The sequence below is a fragment of the Dinoponera quadriceps genome, unplaced genomic scaffold (genome assembly GCF_001313825.1).
Source record: "Dinoponera quadriceps isolate SergipeBrazil2010 unplaced genomic scaffold, ASM131382v1 scaffold3736, whole genome shotgun sequence".
NCBI classification, from domain to species: Eukaryota; Metazoa; Arthropoda; class Insecta; order Hymenoptera; family Formicidae; genus Dinoponera; species Dinoponera quadriceps.
Window position 1 is genome coordinate 395,109 of NW_014557750.1, and position 18,287 is coordinate 413,395.

At 40.2% G+C, this 18,287-nt stretch overlaps 1 protein-coding gene across 1 annotated transcript in view; it reads left to right on the forward strand.

Moving 5' to 3' along the window:
• LOC106749443 (hemicentin-1-like) overlaps positions 1-18,287 on the forward strand; it is a 410,426-nt gene that overhangs the window by 305,332 nt on the left and 86,807 nt on the right. The window contains exon 5 of the mRNA XM_014628886.1: positions 3,893-4,096. Within this exon, the coding sequence (XP_014484372.1) occupies positions 3,893-4,096 (204 nt within the window). The remainder of the gene's footprint in view (positions 1-3,892; positions 4,097-18,287) is intronic.

Below are 18,287 nucleotides of genomic sequence, written 5' to 3' on the forward strand. Positions count from 1 at the left end.
CCCCCCCCCCCCCCGTGGCGGTTTTTTCGGCCTCCTTCTCGAAAAAAGTTGCGCGAATTTCTCTCGTTTTTTTTTATCTCCTGTCTATTTTTGTTTACGCTCCTCTTTAACGCTCCGCGCGGTGTTCGCTCGCACCGGCCTGTCTGGGTGTAAGATCGGCGCGATCGATACGGCACAGTCGTGGGAACGCTCGGGACTTTTTGTCCCGACGACGGGTTGGCGACGATGTGGCCGTTGCGGATTTTTATTTTCACATATACATCTCCCGCGACGTTAATTTTAATTTTAACGACGGAGACTTCTGGTGGATAAGAGAGAGAGAGAGAAAGAGAGAGGGAAAGAGAAGAAGAGCATGCGCGCGAGGTCGATCCTCTCCTCGGTCGCGAGAACGCGTCGCGACGTTTACAGTTTCCGAGTTTGGGAGAGATTAAAAGAGAATGACTTTCCTCTCGCGCGCTTAACTTCGGCATGGCACAAATAGATAACGAAGCCCCGTAGTATTCCTCGGTTACTCTCTGCTCGGGCTTTACTTCGATAGAATTTTAATTCGAGACTCGCGCAGGGAGGGCGTGTAATGTCGAAAAATTGGAAAGTTTCTGATTAATGACAGCCTCCTTCGACGTTTCCGCTGAATCGACCTGAGATTGCCCGGCAAATTTGTCGTTGAAGTTGCGGTCGAGGCGAAAATGTAAAACGCGAGGTAAAGGAAGGAAGAGGGACGAGTGAGACGGGGAGAGCACTGTATCGATGGTTTATTAATAATAATCATCTTTGACCCGGCCGTCCCCGCGACGTCGAGCGTTCCCATTGTTAATAAGTACAATCGAGAGCGAGCTGGAATACAAGCCGATACACGTTCATGGCGCAATAATTAATTATGCCCAGTGATATGTGCATTAATTTATTATTTAAATTATGTCATTGATTGCATTATGAATTGCATTGTACGATGTAAATATTTGCTCGCTGGAAAATAATCGGTGCCCGCGGTTAAATAATTCAAGTTCGTGTTTGTGTTTGTGTCGCTCGCTCGCTGGCTAACTCGCGCGCGCAACGTGGCGTTTCGCTTATGCTGCGCGTGGCGAGATGAGCATCGTGCGAGGACAAATTAAACCCGGTATTCTCTTCGCAGCGAGGTCCTCCTCACGCGCGCATCGAGAAAATATTAACGGCTCTCGCGCGCACGGTAACTCGCCGGTTGCGACGGAAGACGATCCGCGCCGCGTTTAACAATCTCCAGATTTCCACGCCAAGACTTTAATAAATTACCTCCGCGAGAGGTGCCCGAGCGATGGCGCGTCAGGCTATAATGCACGCGCGTTAATTAAGTATCCGCGCGCGCACGTTTTATGCCGGGATATATCCCGACTACTCCTACGATACGGCACGCGTGTATATTACGTGTATTAACAAATTCCACGCTGATCTCTCCGCATTAATTTGCTACATTAATTACATTCCTTAATTTACGTTATCAATTATATTAAGTAATTAGGTATTCAGATGTGTGTACCGCGCACGCAATTGCTGATACATAATCCAAGTGTCCGCGCGCTCGAATGATCGCTCGGATGTGACGCATATTCAGGCTCGCGTTGTTTAATGGCGCACTATCCTGCTCGTTTATAATAAAAGACCATTTTCATATTCAATCTATAGCGGCGTCTCTCTCTCTCTCTCTCTCTCTCTCTCTCAATCAATCTATCGTCCTCGCCCGTTTTCCGTCTCTTCGACAATTACATGTTATAATTATTATATTTCATCATTATTATATTATACCGCGCTTTTGAACGAAGCCTCCCCCTGAACGATATCGACACTCATATTATATCGTTATACCGGCGCATCCGTTACAGCGACAATATCGTAATACTTCGCGATTTTAGAGTGACCGTCCGCAAAAATATCGACGTTCAAATCCCCGCGCACCTGCTCCGAAAAGAACCGCTTCGTAAAACGTCAAGTAAAACCTGGAAGGAAATAGTCGTGCTACCCTGAGTCAAAATTTTTTTATGCTTTTGATCCTTTGACGCTCTTTTAAGTTTGCGCCTAATTAGATATCCTGCAGACTAATAAAGACTTAATAAAGACGCTTTTGGCGATTTATTAACTTCTCTTTTGAACCTTTAATTCTATAGATTTAATTTTACTGCCACCTTGAACAATTTACTTTAATAAAACAGCGAAAACACAAATGTAAAACATCATCAGGGCCATAGTAGTAAATTAGACTATTAGAATTGAAGTTTATTTCGCTATTGAATCTATTTCGCTATTTTAGCTCTTATTGTGTTGTTTAGTTTGTGTTGTTTTAAGAATTTAAAGTCTAACATAGGGCCAAAATTTGGATTCGAAATGACGATTTCCAAGTCGAAATTTGAATACTACCTTGACATGACTACTCTGAAGAATTAGTTTGCGCCTACTTAAGTGGCCTATAGATTAGTAAAGACCTACTTTGACGACATTAGCACATATTAACTTTTCTCTTAAACTTTTAATTATACAAATTTAATTTCAATGCTACTCAAACAATCTATTTTGACGCAGAAAGGGGAAAAACGGAAATATAAGATATCATCAGGGTCGATGTGGAAGTAAAGTAGATTATTAAAATTGAGATTGAACCAATTTTATTATCTTAGCTCCTATTGTGTTGTAGAATTAAAGGTCTAACAAAGAGTAAAAATTTTAACTTTTAACGACGATTGCCGAGCCGAAAGGACGGTGGGTAAAATAGGCCGATTTTGGCCTCCGAAGTGACAAATAAAATCGATAAGTTTTTTGTTAAGTTTTTGAGCTGTTGAATCTGATTTTGACCGTTAACAAATTTTAATTTGTCGAGAAAATATTAAAATAAGTATATGAAGTTATTAAACGTCTAGTACCATAAATTATTATTGCTGAGCTTTACGAACATATTCATTCACATTTTCGTACTAGTAAAATATGACAATGCTCTCATTTCTAATAGTTCATGTTCTGATCAGTCCACGTTCGTGCACTCTATATAATGAAACTTTCTTATATATACAGGGTGCCCCAAATTAATCTCGGTTCCCGTGGTGTGCAAGTAGAATGATGAAACTGAGCAGAATAATCATGTGCCATTTTGTAAAATTTGCAATAGTTGGTGAGGGATTAATTATTTTGTCTGAACTAATGAGTGCACGGGAAGAGGTAGGCTAGACTCTGTATAAAGAAAAATGGTTCCTTCCGGTTTCCTTAGTAATGATGAATATCATAGCAAAAGGCATGTTCTTTTCGGCGCAGAGTAATGTGTTACATGCCGCTCGCTGTTTGCTGTATTACTCCGTCTTTAGAAATAAGTTGATGCTCATTGTTGCTATGAGATCTTCAGAAGTAAGCCATTTTTCTTTATACAATGTCCAGTCTACCTTTCCCGTGCGTTCATTAGCTCAGACAAAATAATTAATTTCTCATTAACTATTGCAAATTTTGCAAAATGGTACATGATTTTTCTACTCAGTTTCACCCGTTCTATTTGTTCTACTTGTACACCATAGGAACCGAGATTAAAGACACTCTGTGTGTGTGTATGTGTGTGTGTGTGTATGTGTGTGTATAAAATTATAGTTTTATTATAATTTTACATTTTCATTAACATAACGTTCTCATAATAGCTGATATTAAGTTTTCATATATTGATCATTTACTCTTCTCTCGAATCTTTAATCCTACTAGGAGTAAATCATATTAGAATTGAAGTTGTGGACTTATTGCGATGTCTTAGCTCGTACTGTGGTGTAGACTTAAAATCTAATAAAAGTTAAAATTTCGAGCCGGGGCAACGATTCGTCGAGTCGACAAGTTTTCCGCGAAATCAACGATCGCGTCCGACGAGTCAAACGAAATTGATGTATTTCCACAGGTAAGCCGACCCCGATGGTGTCCTGGTATCGCAACGACAAATTCGTCAGCAACAGGACCGTCGCGCTGCACAACGATGTGACACGCAGCGAGATCGTTATACAAAATTTGGGCCGGGACGACGTCCACTCGGTGCTGACCTGCAATGCCACAAATAACAATAGGTCGATTCCGCTGTCGTCGTCGGTCAGAGTGGACATGAATTGTAAGTATCTGCTACTCGCACTACTACTAGTATTACTGCCACTACTATTACTGCCGCTAATACTAGCGCGGTGCGACACAAAATTCGCGCTCGCCTCTCTTTCTTTCGGCTGTTCGCGTTCGCACGACTCGTCCTTTCTCATCGATCATTTTTAATTCCACATGTAACACGGCTCGTCACGCGAGCGGTGATAACGAGGTGACTGCAATTAAGGTGAAAACGTCAAAATACTCGCGAGTACCCGGCGAATTGATCAAAGTCGGATGCGGACGCCCTACTCTCTTCCTCTCTTCCGCCACGTGACGCGATGAATTCAATTTTCGAGGCCCCTCCATCGAGCTAATCGTATTACGGCGAATGACAAGGATGTGCGAATTTAGATAACCGAAGTCTCTCGGTTCGGTAATAGGATAGAACTCGAACGCGCGTACTTGAAGGATGTGTAATCCTGGGAACGTTCTGCGCAATATTGCATTTGCCTTTCTCTTACTGCGAGAGCGGATTCGTCGAACATCTCGACTGTATATGCCGCGCGCTATTGACAAACCGTCCGGATCACCGTGAGATGTTTATCGGGATAATAGAAAACCCGATGGCCATTTTTCTAGACCCGCTCGCACGAATCGATGAGCGAGTTTCCGGAGAACGAGGAAGAAAAGGAGGGGAGCTCGATATAGAGATGAGATATTCGGTCCCTCTCTCTCTCTCTCTCTTTCTTTCTCTCTCCCTTGCTCGCTCGCCCGAGTTCGTCGGCCTGCTTCGAGAGGATATGAACCGCCCGAGCTTTAATACGCATTCGAGTAAAATAGTGTGGTTCTCTCCGTTCCATTCCACTTCTCTCTCTCTCTCTCTCTTTCTCTCCCTCCCTCTCACCCCTTCTCTTCTCCTCTGTCTGCGCTCCGAAAGATTAAACTTGATTGAAAGATCTATTCAATACGACGGTCGCGCGTCTCGCATTCAATGTCAGATCCGTATGACTCTCTCCCGTGTCTTGAAACCGTGCAACCTTACGCGCGTTCGTCGCTCGCTACGCGGCTGCCGCGACATGTCAGCAATTGGTTCCGCGGAAAATCGATAATTAGCACGTCGCCCGAGTTGCACGATGCCGCACCGTCGCGGTTACGAAGGCACAAAGCGACGCCGGACGCCGTCAATGGAGTCTACGTCGGTGTGACGACGTTCTTCCTGTTATTAACGCGCGCGGGAGGTGCGATCGCTCGATTCGATGGAGGAACTCTCACATTCGCAGGATCATGCGGACGTCCTACAGCAATTTAGTGCGCATGCAACGGACAGAAAGGAGCGGCGGAAGGGGGGGGGGGGGGNGCACGGTCCGAAAATAAATAGCAGCGCGCTTCTTCCGGCTGCGAAATGTGCTATAATAACGGTTACAATATCGGTAGCTAAAGCACACAACAATGTCAAACATCTAAATCAATAGCGGCGACGTATTGATATATAGATGTTTGACGTTCATACCAATGTCAAACATCCATGCCGATACGACGCAATTCCGGCACGGATCTAGGAATAACCGATGTTTCCCGGCGGTTTACGATTAGGGGCCAGGAAGCATTTGTATACGTGCCGATCGCGCGTCCTTCCTGCCGCGGAGGACGGCTTGCATACGGGTAAAGAACCGCACGTTCTCCGTCCGCAATATCCTGTATAGAAATTTTCTTCGATTTTTCTAGAATAAATCATAGATTCCGATTAGAATATCCAAATCTGTCTCAAAATAAATTATACCATTACGATACTAATTGGGAATCCTGTTCCTGTCCCAAATCATGGAATGAAGCTTCTTTCCCGAATAAGGTTGAGAGTCGCAGAAATGACTCAAGTTATAATGCGGTGGGGTTATAATGACTCTAATTATAATAGTTTTAACATTATGTGTATATGTGAACAGCTAAAGACCGTGTGATAAATGAGAGTTTCAATCTAGGGAATGATACGGACATACGTGACGACAACTGTACACTGAGTTTCAGAATGGTTTGAACATTTCTTTCTCAATGTATCACGTCACTTTACTCTCAATTCTAACTCAATTTTAATATTTTAATATTTTGGCTATTGCTTAAGAAAAAAATGTTTTAAGCATCAACATAACCGGAAGTTATTAATTTTTAAGTAAAGTTTTTAAAAAAAGAGCCCAGATTACCAAATAATATAACTAAATTTGGAAATATAACATATAATATATTATTGATCCTTTTTACTTTCTTTCTCTCTCTCTCTCTCTCTCTCTCTCTCTCTCTCTCTCTCTCTNGTATATAAAACAGAAAACATTATCTATTTTGAAAAATACATTGTGCAGCCTGAAAATGTTTATTGAAATTGAAATATTACCGCAATGTTTATTGAAACATTATCGCAATGTTTTTCGACAATTCTATATTTTTTATGCAGTGTTGTCGGTTGTCAGTTTTTCGGGCTATGTTAAGCCTGTCACTAACCTGCTACATATGTCAACTATTCCCGGTCTTCCCTATTTCTAATCAGAACTATCTATAGGTTTCTTGATTAAAATTCATGATTATTTTGTGAGATCGGACTGGATTCCACGAATAAACCTAAGAAATTTTTTATGCTCGACACTGAAATATTCACGACATGTTGGAGATGAATCCACAAAAAACGCGGCTCCAGGCCAGGCCAGAAGCCAAATTCAGCGCCGTCTCCTCTCCGCGCCGTGACATATATCGGAACCAGTGGTTGCCGGACTTCCACGAAAAAGAGATCTGGACAAGGGAAAATAGGAGAGAAAGAGGAACGCGTATCGAAATTAACCACGGAAGGAGAGACAACGGCTGCGGTCGACCGGCACGGCTTTCCTCGAGCTCTTTCTCGGCGAAAAGGATCCGTCGGCCGATAAATATCGGCGCGTCCCCTCTGGAACCGCACGCTATCCTGTAATTCCGCCGGCCGGAACGTCGTCGTCGGCGCGGAGATATTATCACCGTGGAGACAGAATACGCGACGCTAGTATCGGTGATGGAGATGAGATGACGGTCGCGTGCTTCTCGTCGTGGCCACGGAATCAGGATGGACGGCACACAATTTACGGACGCGCGATACGGTCCGTGGGACGACGTGCCGGAGGACGCGATGTTCCCGGGGGAGCCTTTGCATTCTTCACGAGATCGGATCCGTCGCCGGTAGCAGCGATGCGTAAATGGCGCTCTGGAGGGAAAAGGGGGAAAAAAGAGGAAGTGGGCACGACGAGGGTGCGAATCCACCATTAAAGGGTGAATAACGTCCGGGCCGGGCGCGGTGCGTCTCCACGCGGCGTGGAATTCGATTATCTCGGACGTGATTTAAAATATTCTCGATAGTGGTGGCGTTGGCGGCGACGAGGACGACGACGACGACGATGGCGACGGCGGTGGCTCTTTGAAAAATCCTACTTCCCCCCCTCCCCTGCCGCGAATTCCGATTGCGTTATTTCCCTTTTGCGCCGGCAAAAATAAAGCTGAACGTCACATATAGCTTCCTACTTTCCCAGTTCATTGCGAGCCGTCGCACGAGGAGGAGAAAGTGAATTATCACGAGATCTCCCGCTCTTGATCGTGTTTTACGCGGGGACGAAAAAGGGCACGTTTTACTTACCTATAGCGACTTTTTAAAAAGTACCGTTTTTGGGATACGAGATAATAACATGCTTATCATGTGGGAGGAACAGGGGGGATGGGATAACTTTTAATTCTGCAAAAATATGCGATCACGCCATCACGAGAAAATCGAAATTGTTTGAGTAACGATGAATCCGATGCGCCCTGCGCCCTCGAAATGCGTTAGTGCGCGTGCAAACAGAATAGTATCTGGGTAGTGGGTGTATCCGAATATAGCCACCTATCGCGTTACAGAGACTACATAAAATTGCCTTGTTTTTTACCGCGCATAGTGCTCGTACGCTTACATAGCGCTTTTTATTAACCGTCTCAATTTGCAAAAAATATGGACGTGTTGTTGTTGCTTCCAAGCTGACCGATGAATTTATGGATTGATTGAATTTTGAACCGCGCTCGGCGATATATGATCTGGAAATAAATTTATGAAAAAAAAAAATATATATATATATATAAACAAAAGCCGCCATAGATGAATATCCTTCGATGTTTGGGTCTACATAATAATCTACATGCATTATTACAACAGCAAAAAAGATATACCGTACAGAAGAGCATGAGGGTGAATTCATTGTTTCATGGTGAAATTACGGGCATCGTTTGGCGCGGAAAGAGTTTTCACAGGGCATTACCGGGCATGACAAGGAGCAATACTGCAGACGAGTAAATGCATTGTTTACGAGCGACTGTAGCGCTAGCGTTAAATGCGCCTTTAATCGCAAAGTCGATGAAAAAGCAGACGCGCAAAGCCTTCGTGAATTTCTTATCGGCGCCGTGAAGTAAGCGCCAAAAGAACCCGAGAGAACCTTCATTAAGGAATACACGGGCAAAAGTTCGGTCGCGATTTAAAAGCAACGGCCGAGGCACAATGGAAACAAGCTCTTCTGGCTCTGACTCGCACACTCCGGCTCTAATCCGAATGTAATAAGGGAAACTTTTGTCCGCGCTCGGACGCGTAATTAAATGCGCACATACGCGATATTTTCACTAACGGATTTTCCAACTTTTCCGGGAAAAGGAGAAAGAGAGAGGGAGAAAGAGAGAAAGAGAAAGAGATTACGGACATCGTCGGATATTTTATAATAAGCTCACTGACTATTCTTTAGAGAGAGAGAGAGAGAGAGAGAGAGAGATGCAGAGTGTCTTAAACCAACCGGAACAAACTTCGTGAGGGCGCAGAACGGATTGAAATGAGTAAAAATGTCTTCTACCATTTTATAAACAACAAAATTTCGAAATATTAATTATTGAAAATAGTCATGTATAGAGACTTCTTTAATTAATAATTCAAAAATTTTCGTCTTACACTGCCGGCCGTTAATTTGAATAAATGCTAAAATTATTTGGATTTTAATAATTTAAGTAAGAAGAAAACGCACATAATTATAATTACTCGTCTATTGCAAGGACTTCATACAATATCAAATTATATTTCACGCATAATATTGGAGTTATATTATAAGTCGATATTTTTACTCAGATTTTGCTTTTGTCTACGTATCCACTTATAGCTTTAATCACAGTCTTGCATATTCGAGGTATTCTGGCAGTCAATATATTAAAAATTTCTGGTTCAATTTGCTTCCATTTGTCTAATAGAACTCCCAAAGATGATTTATATTTGTACTTAATGATTTGTATTTGTACTTCAAGCAAGATACACTTTAAGGTCACTAGGAATTCATTCAGTCTTCCATTTAAATGAAAAAGATATTTCAACAATTAGTAGGAAGCATTATGGACTCTTCTTTAATAAAAATATTTACGTTCGTCATTTCTTTTATAATATTAATGAGATATTTAACCATTTATTCAAATTAATGATCAATAATGTATTTATAAAATGGTAAAAAACTTTTTGTTCAAAATGGCTTAATCTACAAGTATATGACAACTGTTGTATCTAGCGATAGATATCTAACAATAGATATATTGAACTTTGAACCTCGAATCTTGAATCCATCGCTAAGTACAATAGCTATTATACATATACTTATAGATTAAGCCACTCTGAACAAAAAATCTTTTACCATTTTGCAAATAATTTACAATTTTTTTAGTTATTCATTTAAAAAGCCTCTATATCTTTGGTTGGGGTTGTCGGCGGGGTTGGGAATGGTTTGGGTTGAAATCGAAGTGTAATCTAAGGATTTAGTGACATTTCCCCTTTTGATTGACTCTGCACTCCCCCTGTTACACAGCTGTTCGATACTCGTGAGTAATTTTAAAAGTAGAGCTTTCATATTGTATTCCATACTGTATGGATCCTCGAGTAGTTTAGCGAACGGAGAGATAGACTGCGAGGTGCTCTTCAGTGCTTGCGAATAACGGGTCCTTGGGCTGACTTGCTCAGGAAGATCCGGGAAGTTGCTCCTTGTAGGAAACGGTGGAGGATCCCTCGAGGTATTCGTTCTGTTAAATTCTATGTATTTCCGGGCTTCGAAGAAGGATACGTTCTCAATAGCCATGTATCTGGTAATGGCTGAGGTATACTGTGCAGTTTCGATCGCGTGTAGAATGGTTCCCGTCGCAGTTTATGCATTTCTTATTTTCCCTGCACGGTGATTCAGGAGAGTTCCTATGTCCTCCGCCACATTCCAAGCATCTTTCCGCAGATCTACAGAACACTTGGTGGTATGTCCGTAGCGGCCGCATTTGTAACAAAGTCGGACTACAGGAATATAGGGCGAGACGTTGATTCTGTCTTTCCAGATTAGGATGGTGTTTGGTAGAGTTTGTCCTCGAAACTCCATACACACAGTGGGTGAGTCAACCCACATATTGGTGTCCCCGTTCTTCCCTTTGAGCCGAAAAGCATTCCCAGCCTGAGTTTTAGGGTTTTCGCGGTTGATACACTCGATGATTTCTTCCAGGGGGAATCCAGAGGGATTCCCCTTACTATTCCCTTGCGAGTTAACAGAGATCTAGGAATAAAGGCGGTGAGGCCAAGTTGTTTTAAATACGGGTTATTGACCGAGTCGTTGGCATCCGATCTGGAGTTAAAGGAGATTCTCCACATGTTCCTCCCCTGGGGCTTGCACTCCGTATACTTAACGTTGGATTTATATAGTAGACGGGAAATGTTGAGGAAAGATGTCATGGATCTGTAGGAAGGGTTATCTTGTTGTTGGGACTGTTTCGGTATTACGTAGAAAGGAGCTTTACAATATGCGTCGTATTTATCTTGCTTACCCGGATCTTGACCTTGAGGGGTCGGACTGTTCCGGGGCATCGACGGAGGGTCTCCATTCTCTTCGGCCTTTCTCATTTTGACTGCATGGTGGATGTTAGGTGGATTTTGAGGAGGGAAAGATGAGCGATTCCTGTCGTCCGGCATGTCCGAAGCAGAAGAGGATTCCTCTTCTTTTCTTCTATTTCTCTGTTGTCTTCCCATCTTGGCGGATCTTGATCTTGGAGCGAAAGGGCCGAGTCACGTGACCCGGGAGGGCGCGGGGCGGCCGTTAATACACAATGTATTAGCGGCCGTACAACACGATCGAGGAGAAGCAAGTGTAGTAAAAGAGACTCAAAACAACTCAAAACAACAGGAGCTGGTGCTATGCAGCACAAAGAAGCCTTCCAACGTACTGGTATGAGCGATGGGCTATAGAAAACTTCTACGGAAAAGAGAGTTGCCTGCGGGATGAACCTTTCATTCGCAAGGCAGGCAGGAAACTCCAGCTGTCACTATGAAACATTCATAACAGCCAGAGCCATCTTTTGAAAATGGACCGAACTAATTTGTACTCCCAATAATAACTTCAAGTTTTGTGTGTTGTTTGCAAAATGATAGAAGATTTTTCTTGTTCGCCTTAATCCGTTCTACGTCCTCACCAAGTTTGTCTTTGTTGGCCTGGGACACCCTATATACGCATGAATATGTATTTTACGACATAACTTGCACTTTAATCGCTAATTGCGAGCGCGCGAGGCTGAGGCAAGCGTTCACGTGATATTTCCGAGACGATATAAATGTTAATTGTATTAATAATCACGATATCTATTTGGGTTAACTGCCGATAGCACGACATCAGACTCGCGAAATTATTAACGGGGAAGAGAAAGTCTGGAGCGCGAAGTCAAATGTTGACATTCTCGCGACGCGAAAAGGAGAGAGAGAGAGAGAGAGAGTCTGGGGACCGGAAAAATATACACAACTTGGAAATACATTTTTGCGCGATGAAATGCGCAAAGACGCCGTAATATTTTTCTGGGTCAGTGATTCGTGACTACCTTCGTAAGCGGGAGCCGGTCGACGCAAACGTCAAGGTGGGCGTCAGCGTGGTATGAAAGTCACTCACAAGAATGAGACCAGTTAAACACGCAACGCTACGTAATAGCAAATTATTCCAGATAACGTGAAATTATCGGACGATTGTACGTTCGGCAAAAAAAGACATCGGGATTAGATCCCATTAGCATACGCGAATTGGATCGGAACAATGCCGTCGTTCTCAGTTAAATCGATTTTTATCAGGTATTGTTACGCGACGAGGTCCCTTTCTCCTTCTCGCGCCTCGGAGGACGATTCGAGAACGAGGTAACACGGGACGTTTGCGCGATCCCGAACTGATTTGAATTCCCCGTTTCTCACTTAACGATCTATTTAACAGAAAACGTAGTCTTTATCTCGAAAAATGTCGGTGGAAAAAAAGCGTATTACTCGTTTAGAAACGGAAAGTGCATTAAAGCAATGAACTCGAAATACACTGTGTGTTATCCGCACCTGGAGAACAGAGAAGTCCATTTCCTCGGCGAGGAAGAATCCGCGGAAGCTGCGAGGAATTACGCGCGGAATATTCTCCGGATGAATCTCCACCTCGCGAATTACGTAGACACAAAGACAAATTCGATCGTGTCCGACAAATATCCAGGCGGATTTATTTTGTTCCGTCTTTCTGTGGAATTTATTCCTATCCCATTGATGATAAAATATCATCTTCGCTGCCAGCGTCATATTCGTGTTACAACAAACAATTTTTTTTCGATGTCCACATCAAAATAAGGACGATTTTTATAGTCAGATCTTATATTTAAGATCGTCTTAAGTTCCTCTTCAGATGCTGTACGGATCGTTTCATCGGCTAAAGCATATCTGAAGATGAACTTAAGGCTTCTAATCCCTCGCTGCAGTCGTTTTGCTTGATATCGTCAGATACGAAAAAACATACCGAACATTCTTGCGATATACGTTCAAATAAATATATCTACAAACATTTACAGAAAAACAAAATATATATATATATATATAAAGACATTTGTAATTCAGCATACTGATAAAATTCACCGAACATTTTCCTTTTGCTCTAACAATCAATAGATAATCGTAAAATTAAAACAATATGCAACCTTCCTTTTTAATCTGTCTTTCCTCATACTTTTGCCACTGTTTAATTTTATAGCTATTTATTGATTGCGAGAGTAAAAGGAAAGCGTTCGGAGTATTTTAAAAGTGTGCTGGATCCATCACAAATGCCATTTTGTAGGTATATCTTTTTATTTGAACGTATACCGCAAGAATTCTGGGATGGATTTCCTCGTTTCTATGACGTCATAAAATAAGACAGCTGCGGTGAGTACATGGGATCTTTCTTGGAAGGCGGTCTTAAATATAAGATCTGACTATGAATAGCCTAAGACTGTTACTTATACAGTTAGGGGGAACAAAATACTTAAGGTGGTCCGCGGGAGGACGAATCCCCCAAATAAACCCTGTAGGTCTGTTTTGTAATTTTTATCAGTATCGTTATCCGCATAGAAATTTATCATGATCTTTTAGATATAACATAGATTCCAATTATTACATTCAAAGTTGTCCTAAAATAGGTTATCCTACCACGATATTAATTAGGGGAATCCCAAACAGAATGAAGTTTTTTTCCACGATGCTAATTAGTTGCACGCTGCAATTTGTTTCATGCCACGACTGTTATTGCCAGAATTAAGTGCATCAGTAGAGTTATAACGATATTCTACTGATAAAAACATTAGTTAAAGTTTATTAGCACTTTTCATAATTCTAGTTTTTTATTTCAAAAAAAAAAGAGAAAAGTTCTGCATTTTTTATACCCAAAAACCAAAAATTAAAATATGTCGTGCTTTCTTCGCGAATTTAGCACGACACCTCCCTCTTTAAGGAATAAGAAGTCAGTAAAAATTACTATTTTTGGTAATAGTATCATCCCATCAATTCTATTCGAGTTTCCCCACTGAGTGCAATTTTAAAACAAAATTCCAGTAATTACTAATTTTTCATATACTTTAAATATTGCACCCAGTACTTGGAGAAAAAATATTGTGTTAGTTACTTTCTGTAATTTTAATGATAGTTCTTAATTTTAATGATAGTCTAGACTAGTATTAGACTTTTTCGTAGTAGACTCGTCTAGTAGAGTTTTATGTTGTATAATTGTATTTGCACAAAGTTCTATTTATATTTATATTTATATTCTGCGGTTATATATTTTTAGTCTCATAGACTGATTAGTTATCAATTATTCTACGAAATATCCACACGTAAACACAGCAAACGTGTACGCGGCATTGAAGTAAAGCGAATGATGGATTGGAAAATTATTTAGCATTCTGGCGCGATAACGTGTACGGTTTTATATTTCATCGGTCTAAGAGACCGTAAGGTGAGTTCAAGAAGATTAAATGATTTTTCAATCTTTAGAACCAACACGACACTGAGAAAAAGTGTCGTGTTAATTATTTTCCGCAGTTCTAACGACAGTTTTCATTACTTCTACTAGAGTTCTATATTCTATAAACATTTTTATACAAAATTCTGACGGCTACATAATTTTAAATCATTTTTTTAGTATGGGGGAATGACATTTTTCTCCAAGTATCGCGCTAACGTCAGAGTTAAAAAAAATGATTTAAAAACATGTAGCTGCCAGAATTCTGCATAAAAATGATTGTAGAATAAAGAACTTTACTAGAACTAACAAAACTATCATTACAACTGCGAGAAATAACCTACACGACACTTTTTTTCCAAGTGTCATGCTGACGTCAGAGTTAAAAAATTATTTAAAAATATCTAATCACCGGAATCCTGTTTAAAAATGTTTATAGAGCATAGAACTCTACTACAACTAACGAAAATTGTCGTTAGAGCTGCTAAAAATAACTAGTATGACATTTTATTTCCAGGTATCGTACCGGGTATAGGAAAAGAACAAAGTGAATATGTTAAAAAAATGCAGGTTAAAACAAATTATTGAGATAAAAAATTTTTTCTATTTTAATACTGTTTTATATATAATAATCGTTTTGTGAAAGAAAATTAAATGATCAAACTCAAATATTTCAAAAATTTTATTTGATAAAAACTGAGAGAATAAAATTATTCGCTTTGTCCAACTTTGCCGAGTAAAATGAATATGATATGCGAACAAAGTGAAATAGGATACAAAAATTGCAATTAATTAGTACATTCATCGCAAAAGTAGTTACGAAATCCTAAATACGATGTGTAAGACTGATGAACCCAATTGCACTATAATACTGGCTACATTCAGTCCACTCTTCAGAAATAGGCTTAGTGTATTCTTCACTACAGATTATACGTAAATATCTTTTATTTTCTTTATTTTTGATTAATTTCTTTGAATTGTTTCTTATGAATCCTCTTCCTTCAATCATTATTACTTAAAAAAAATAAAATAATTGCAAGAAGTGTTCTGTACGGGCAAAATGGATACCTTATTCGCTTTGCTTTATTCAATTTGCCCAAAAGACTCTTTTAAAAATAAATTCGTAAAATATAACACAGTAAATGTAAAAATTATAACCTCAAATAAAAACTAAAGACTGACTAATTTGACAAATAAAACAATTTTTAATTAATTGATAATCACTAAAAATAATTAAAAAACATATCTTAACGAAAACCGTAACAAAATATCGAAAAAAAAGAAAAATCTAAATTGCAGTGACGTATAACTTTACATTATTTCAATGTCACTATCATGATGTCACATTATAGTCTATTTATCAATGAATTTCATTATCATAGCGTCATCTATAATAGTTTAACGAAAAACAGCTTTACTCTTTTTACTCGTGCAATTTGTTTTGCTCGGGCTTCTCCTAATATTTAAAGGGTATGAAAAATTGATAATTGTTGAAATTTTGTTTTAAAATTACACCTAACGGTGGAATTCGAATAGAATTGACGGAAATCGTTACCAAAAGAGGTAATTTTTTGAGGTAATTTTATTGACTTCTTAGAGAGGGAGGTATCATATTACTTAAAGGGGGAGATATCGTGCTAGATTCGCAAAGTTCGCATGATATTTATTCATTTTCGGTTTTTTGTTATAAAAAATGCGAAACTTTTTTTTATATTTATAAGACTTTATAACTGTAGAACTACGAAAAGTTCTAGTTATCAAAAACACGTTTTCTTTATATCTCTTCTGGATCTACGAATCTCGCTAATATCTTAAACAATCCGGCCTTGTAACTCATTCTATTCTTTTCTTATGCAAATAAAGTGTTACGTTCTCAACCAATCTCAACATGGTTCATTTAACATATTTGTATATTTTTTAACCAATGTTAAAATAATACAAAAGTTTAGACAAATCGACACAAGTTTTTTACTGTGTGTCCTTTCATTTCAACGTATTCCACAAGAATTTTGGGCGTTTCTTTCTCGCTTCTTCAACGTCATTAATCAATAGCTGCAGCGAGGCAGCAGAAGCCTGCAAGTTACAAAATAGACTTATTGGTAGCGAACATGATAGGTGTACTTCTGAATCGTGAATGTTAGAATCACTTGTTGAGCTTCTGAAGCGGCAAAAGACAACCGGACAGGGCGAACGTGGCGCGATGGGATACGCGTGCGGAAGAGCTCGTTTTCGGCTTCACATGCGACGCCCTAGTTCCTCCTTTCATTTGTAGTGTTTTCGATCAATTCGCAGTGTATATATGCATTTGTTTCCGGACAAAAACATCGATATTTCGTGCACGTCGATTCGCTGGCACGCGCGTCAAACACGCGTATATAATAATAATACCCAGGCTCTCGGGCGGGTATCACAAATGGCACTTTCTTTGGCACAGTTAACGGAATTCGAGCAAACAGCGCGCGGGAGGAACGCCGCTCCTCCGGCCGGATGCCCACGTAGTGGTGGTGCTGGTACTACCACGACTCTTTGACGGCAACTTTCGCGCTCGATATGCGACGCTCGGTAACACGGATTTCCCGGTAATATATCTCCCTTTCACGCAAAAGCGCGCCGGTCCCTTTCAATATGCCGGGAGAGCGCGGCCGTTAGTTCCCGGGCCATCTTTTTCGACCGATCTTGGCGAATGTTCGCGGGGGGGCGCGCGAGTGCGCGCACCATATGTAACGCGCGACGTTATTCATTTCGCTGACAGAATACAGAAGTCATTTGTCGGCTCGCTCGCGCACACACGCGAACTTGACAATACCTATTACCTACACCTCCAGTGAATGGAAGCAGCCTTCCTCTCTCTCTCTCTCTCTCTCTCTCTCTAATCCTCACGATTTCTCGGTCTCTGTCTTTCCTCGAATGCCGGGGTTATTACCTTAACTCAGAACGTCAGAAGAGCCCGGACAAATGTTCCCGCGCGAAGACAATAACGGGACTAATGAGCGATTAGCGGCAAGGTGGATAATGGGAGTCGGTATCGCAAACAGGACTATGATTGATTATCAATTCACCCGGAGGAACGTAAATGAAAAATCGTCGTACGCGACCAATGAAAGAAAGCCCCGCGAACCTCCCGCGGAAAAAGTCGCCGATCCAACAGATAGGCATATATAAGCGTGTGACATCGATTAGAAGGTTAGAAGAGAGGAAGGAAGAGAAAAAAATTGTACGATTCGTTCAATTAGATAAGTGTTGTTGTTGCGAGAATTTGAATAATAGCAAGCGTTATAATTGGAGAATTCAGCAAAGGACTAAGAAAAGTGGAAAAGAAGTAACAGAAAAGCAAGGGACTGCGATTTCAATTGCTGCGAGGGTAATCACAGAAAAATATTACTTTCCCTGCGAAGGAAAGCAATTATTCAGTTTATTTTCTTTACTTTAAATAATGGTCATCTCGGACGAAGAATATTTTGTTGATAATAGTATTAAAATTATACTTATCACCAATGTTAGGAAAGCTCATTTATTCAAAAGAAGAATTTGTTCTCTTTTCAAGAATATTATAAATTTTATCGAAGATAAGATTAAATTCGAATAAATAAATTAATTAATTTGAATAAATAAACCGAAGTTTTAGTTTTAATATTTTAATATTTAACATTTTTAATTGAAGTACTAAACTTACTAAAATTAAGAACATATTTTGAATAAAAAAGAATATTGCAATACCACGCGTTTTCTTGATTTCTCGAAACTCAATTTTCTAGTTGTTCTCGTCATATGACGTAATTTTAACATAATCAAATCCTTCATTTCAAAAATGATAAAAAATGATGTTTCTTTTACTTTCCCCGAGCAGAGTAAAAATAGGTCTTTTTGTAATATACTTCTTTGATATTTATGATAAACTTATGATATACTTGC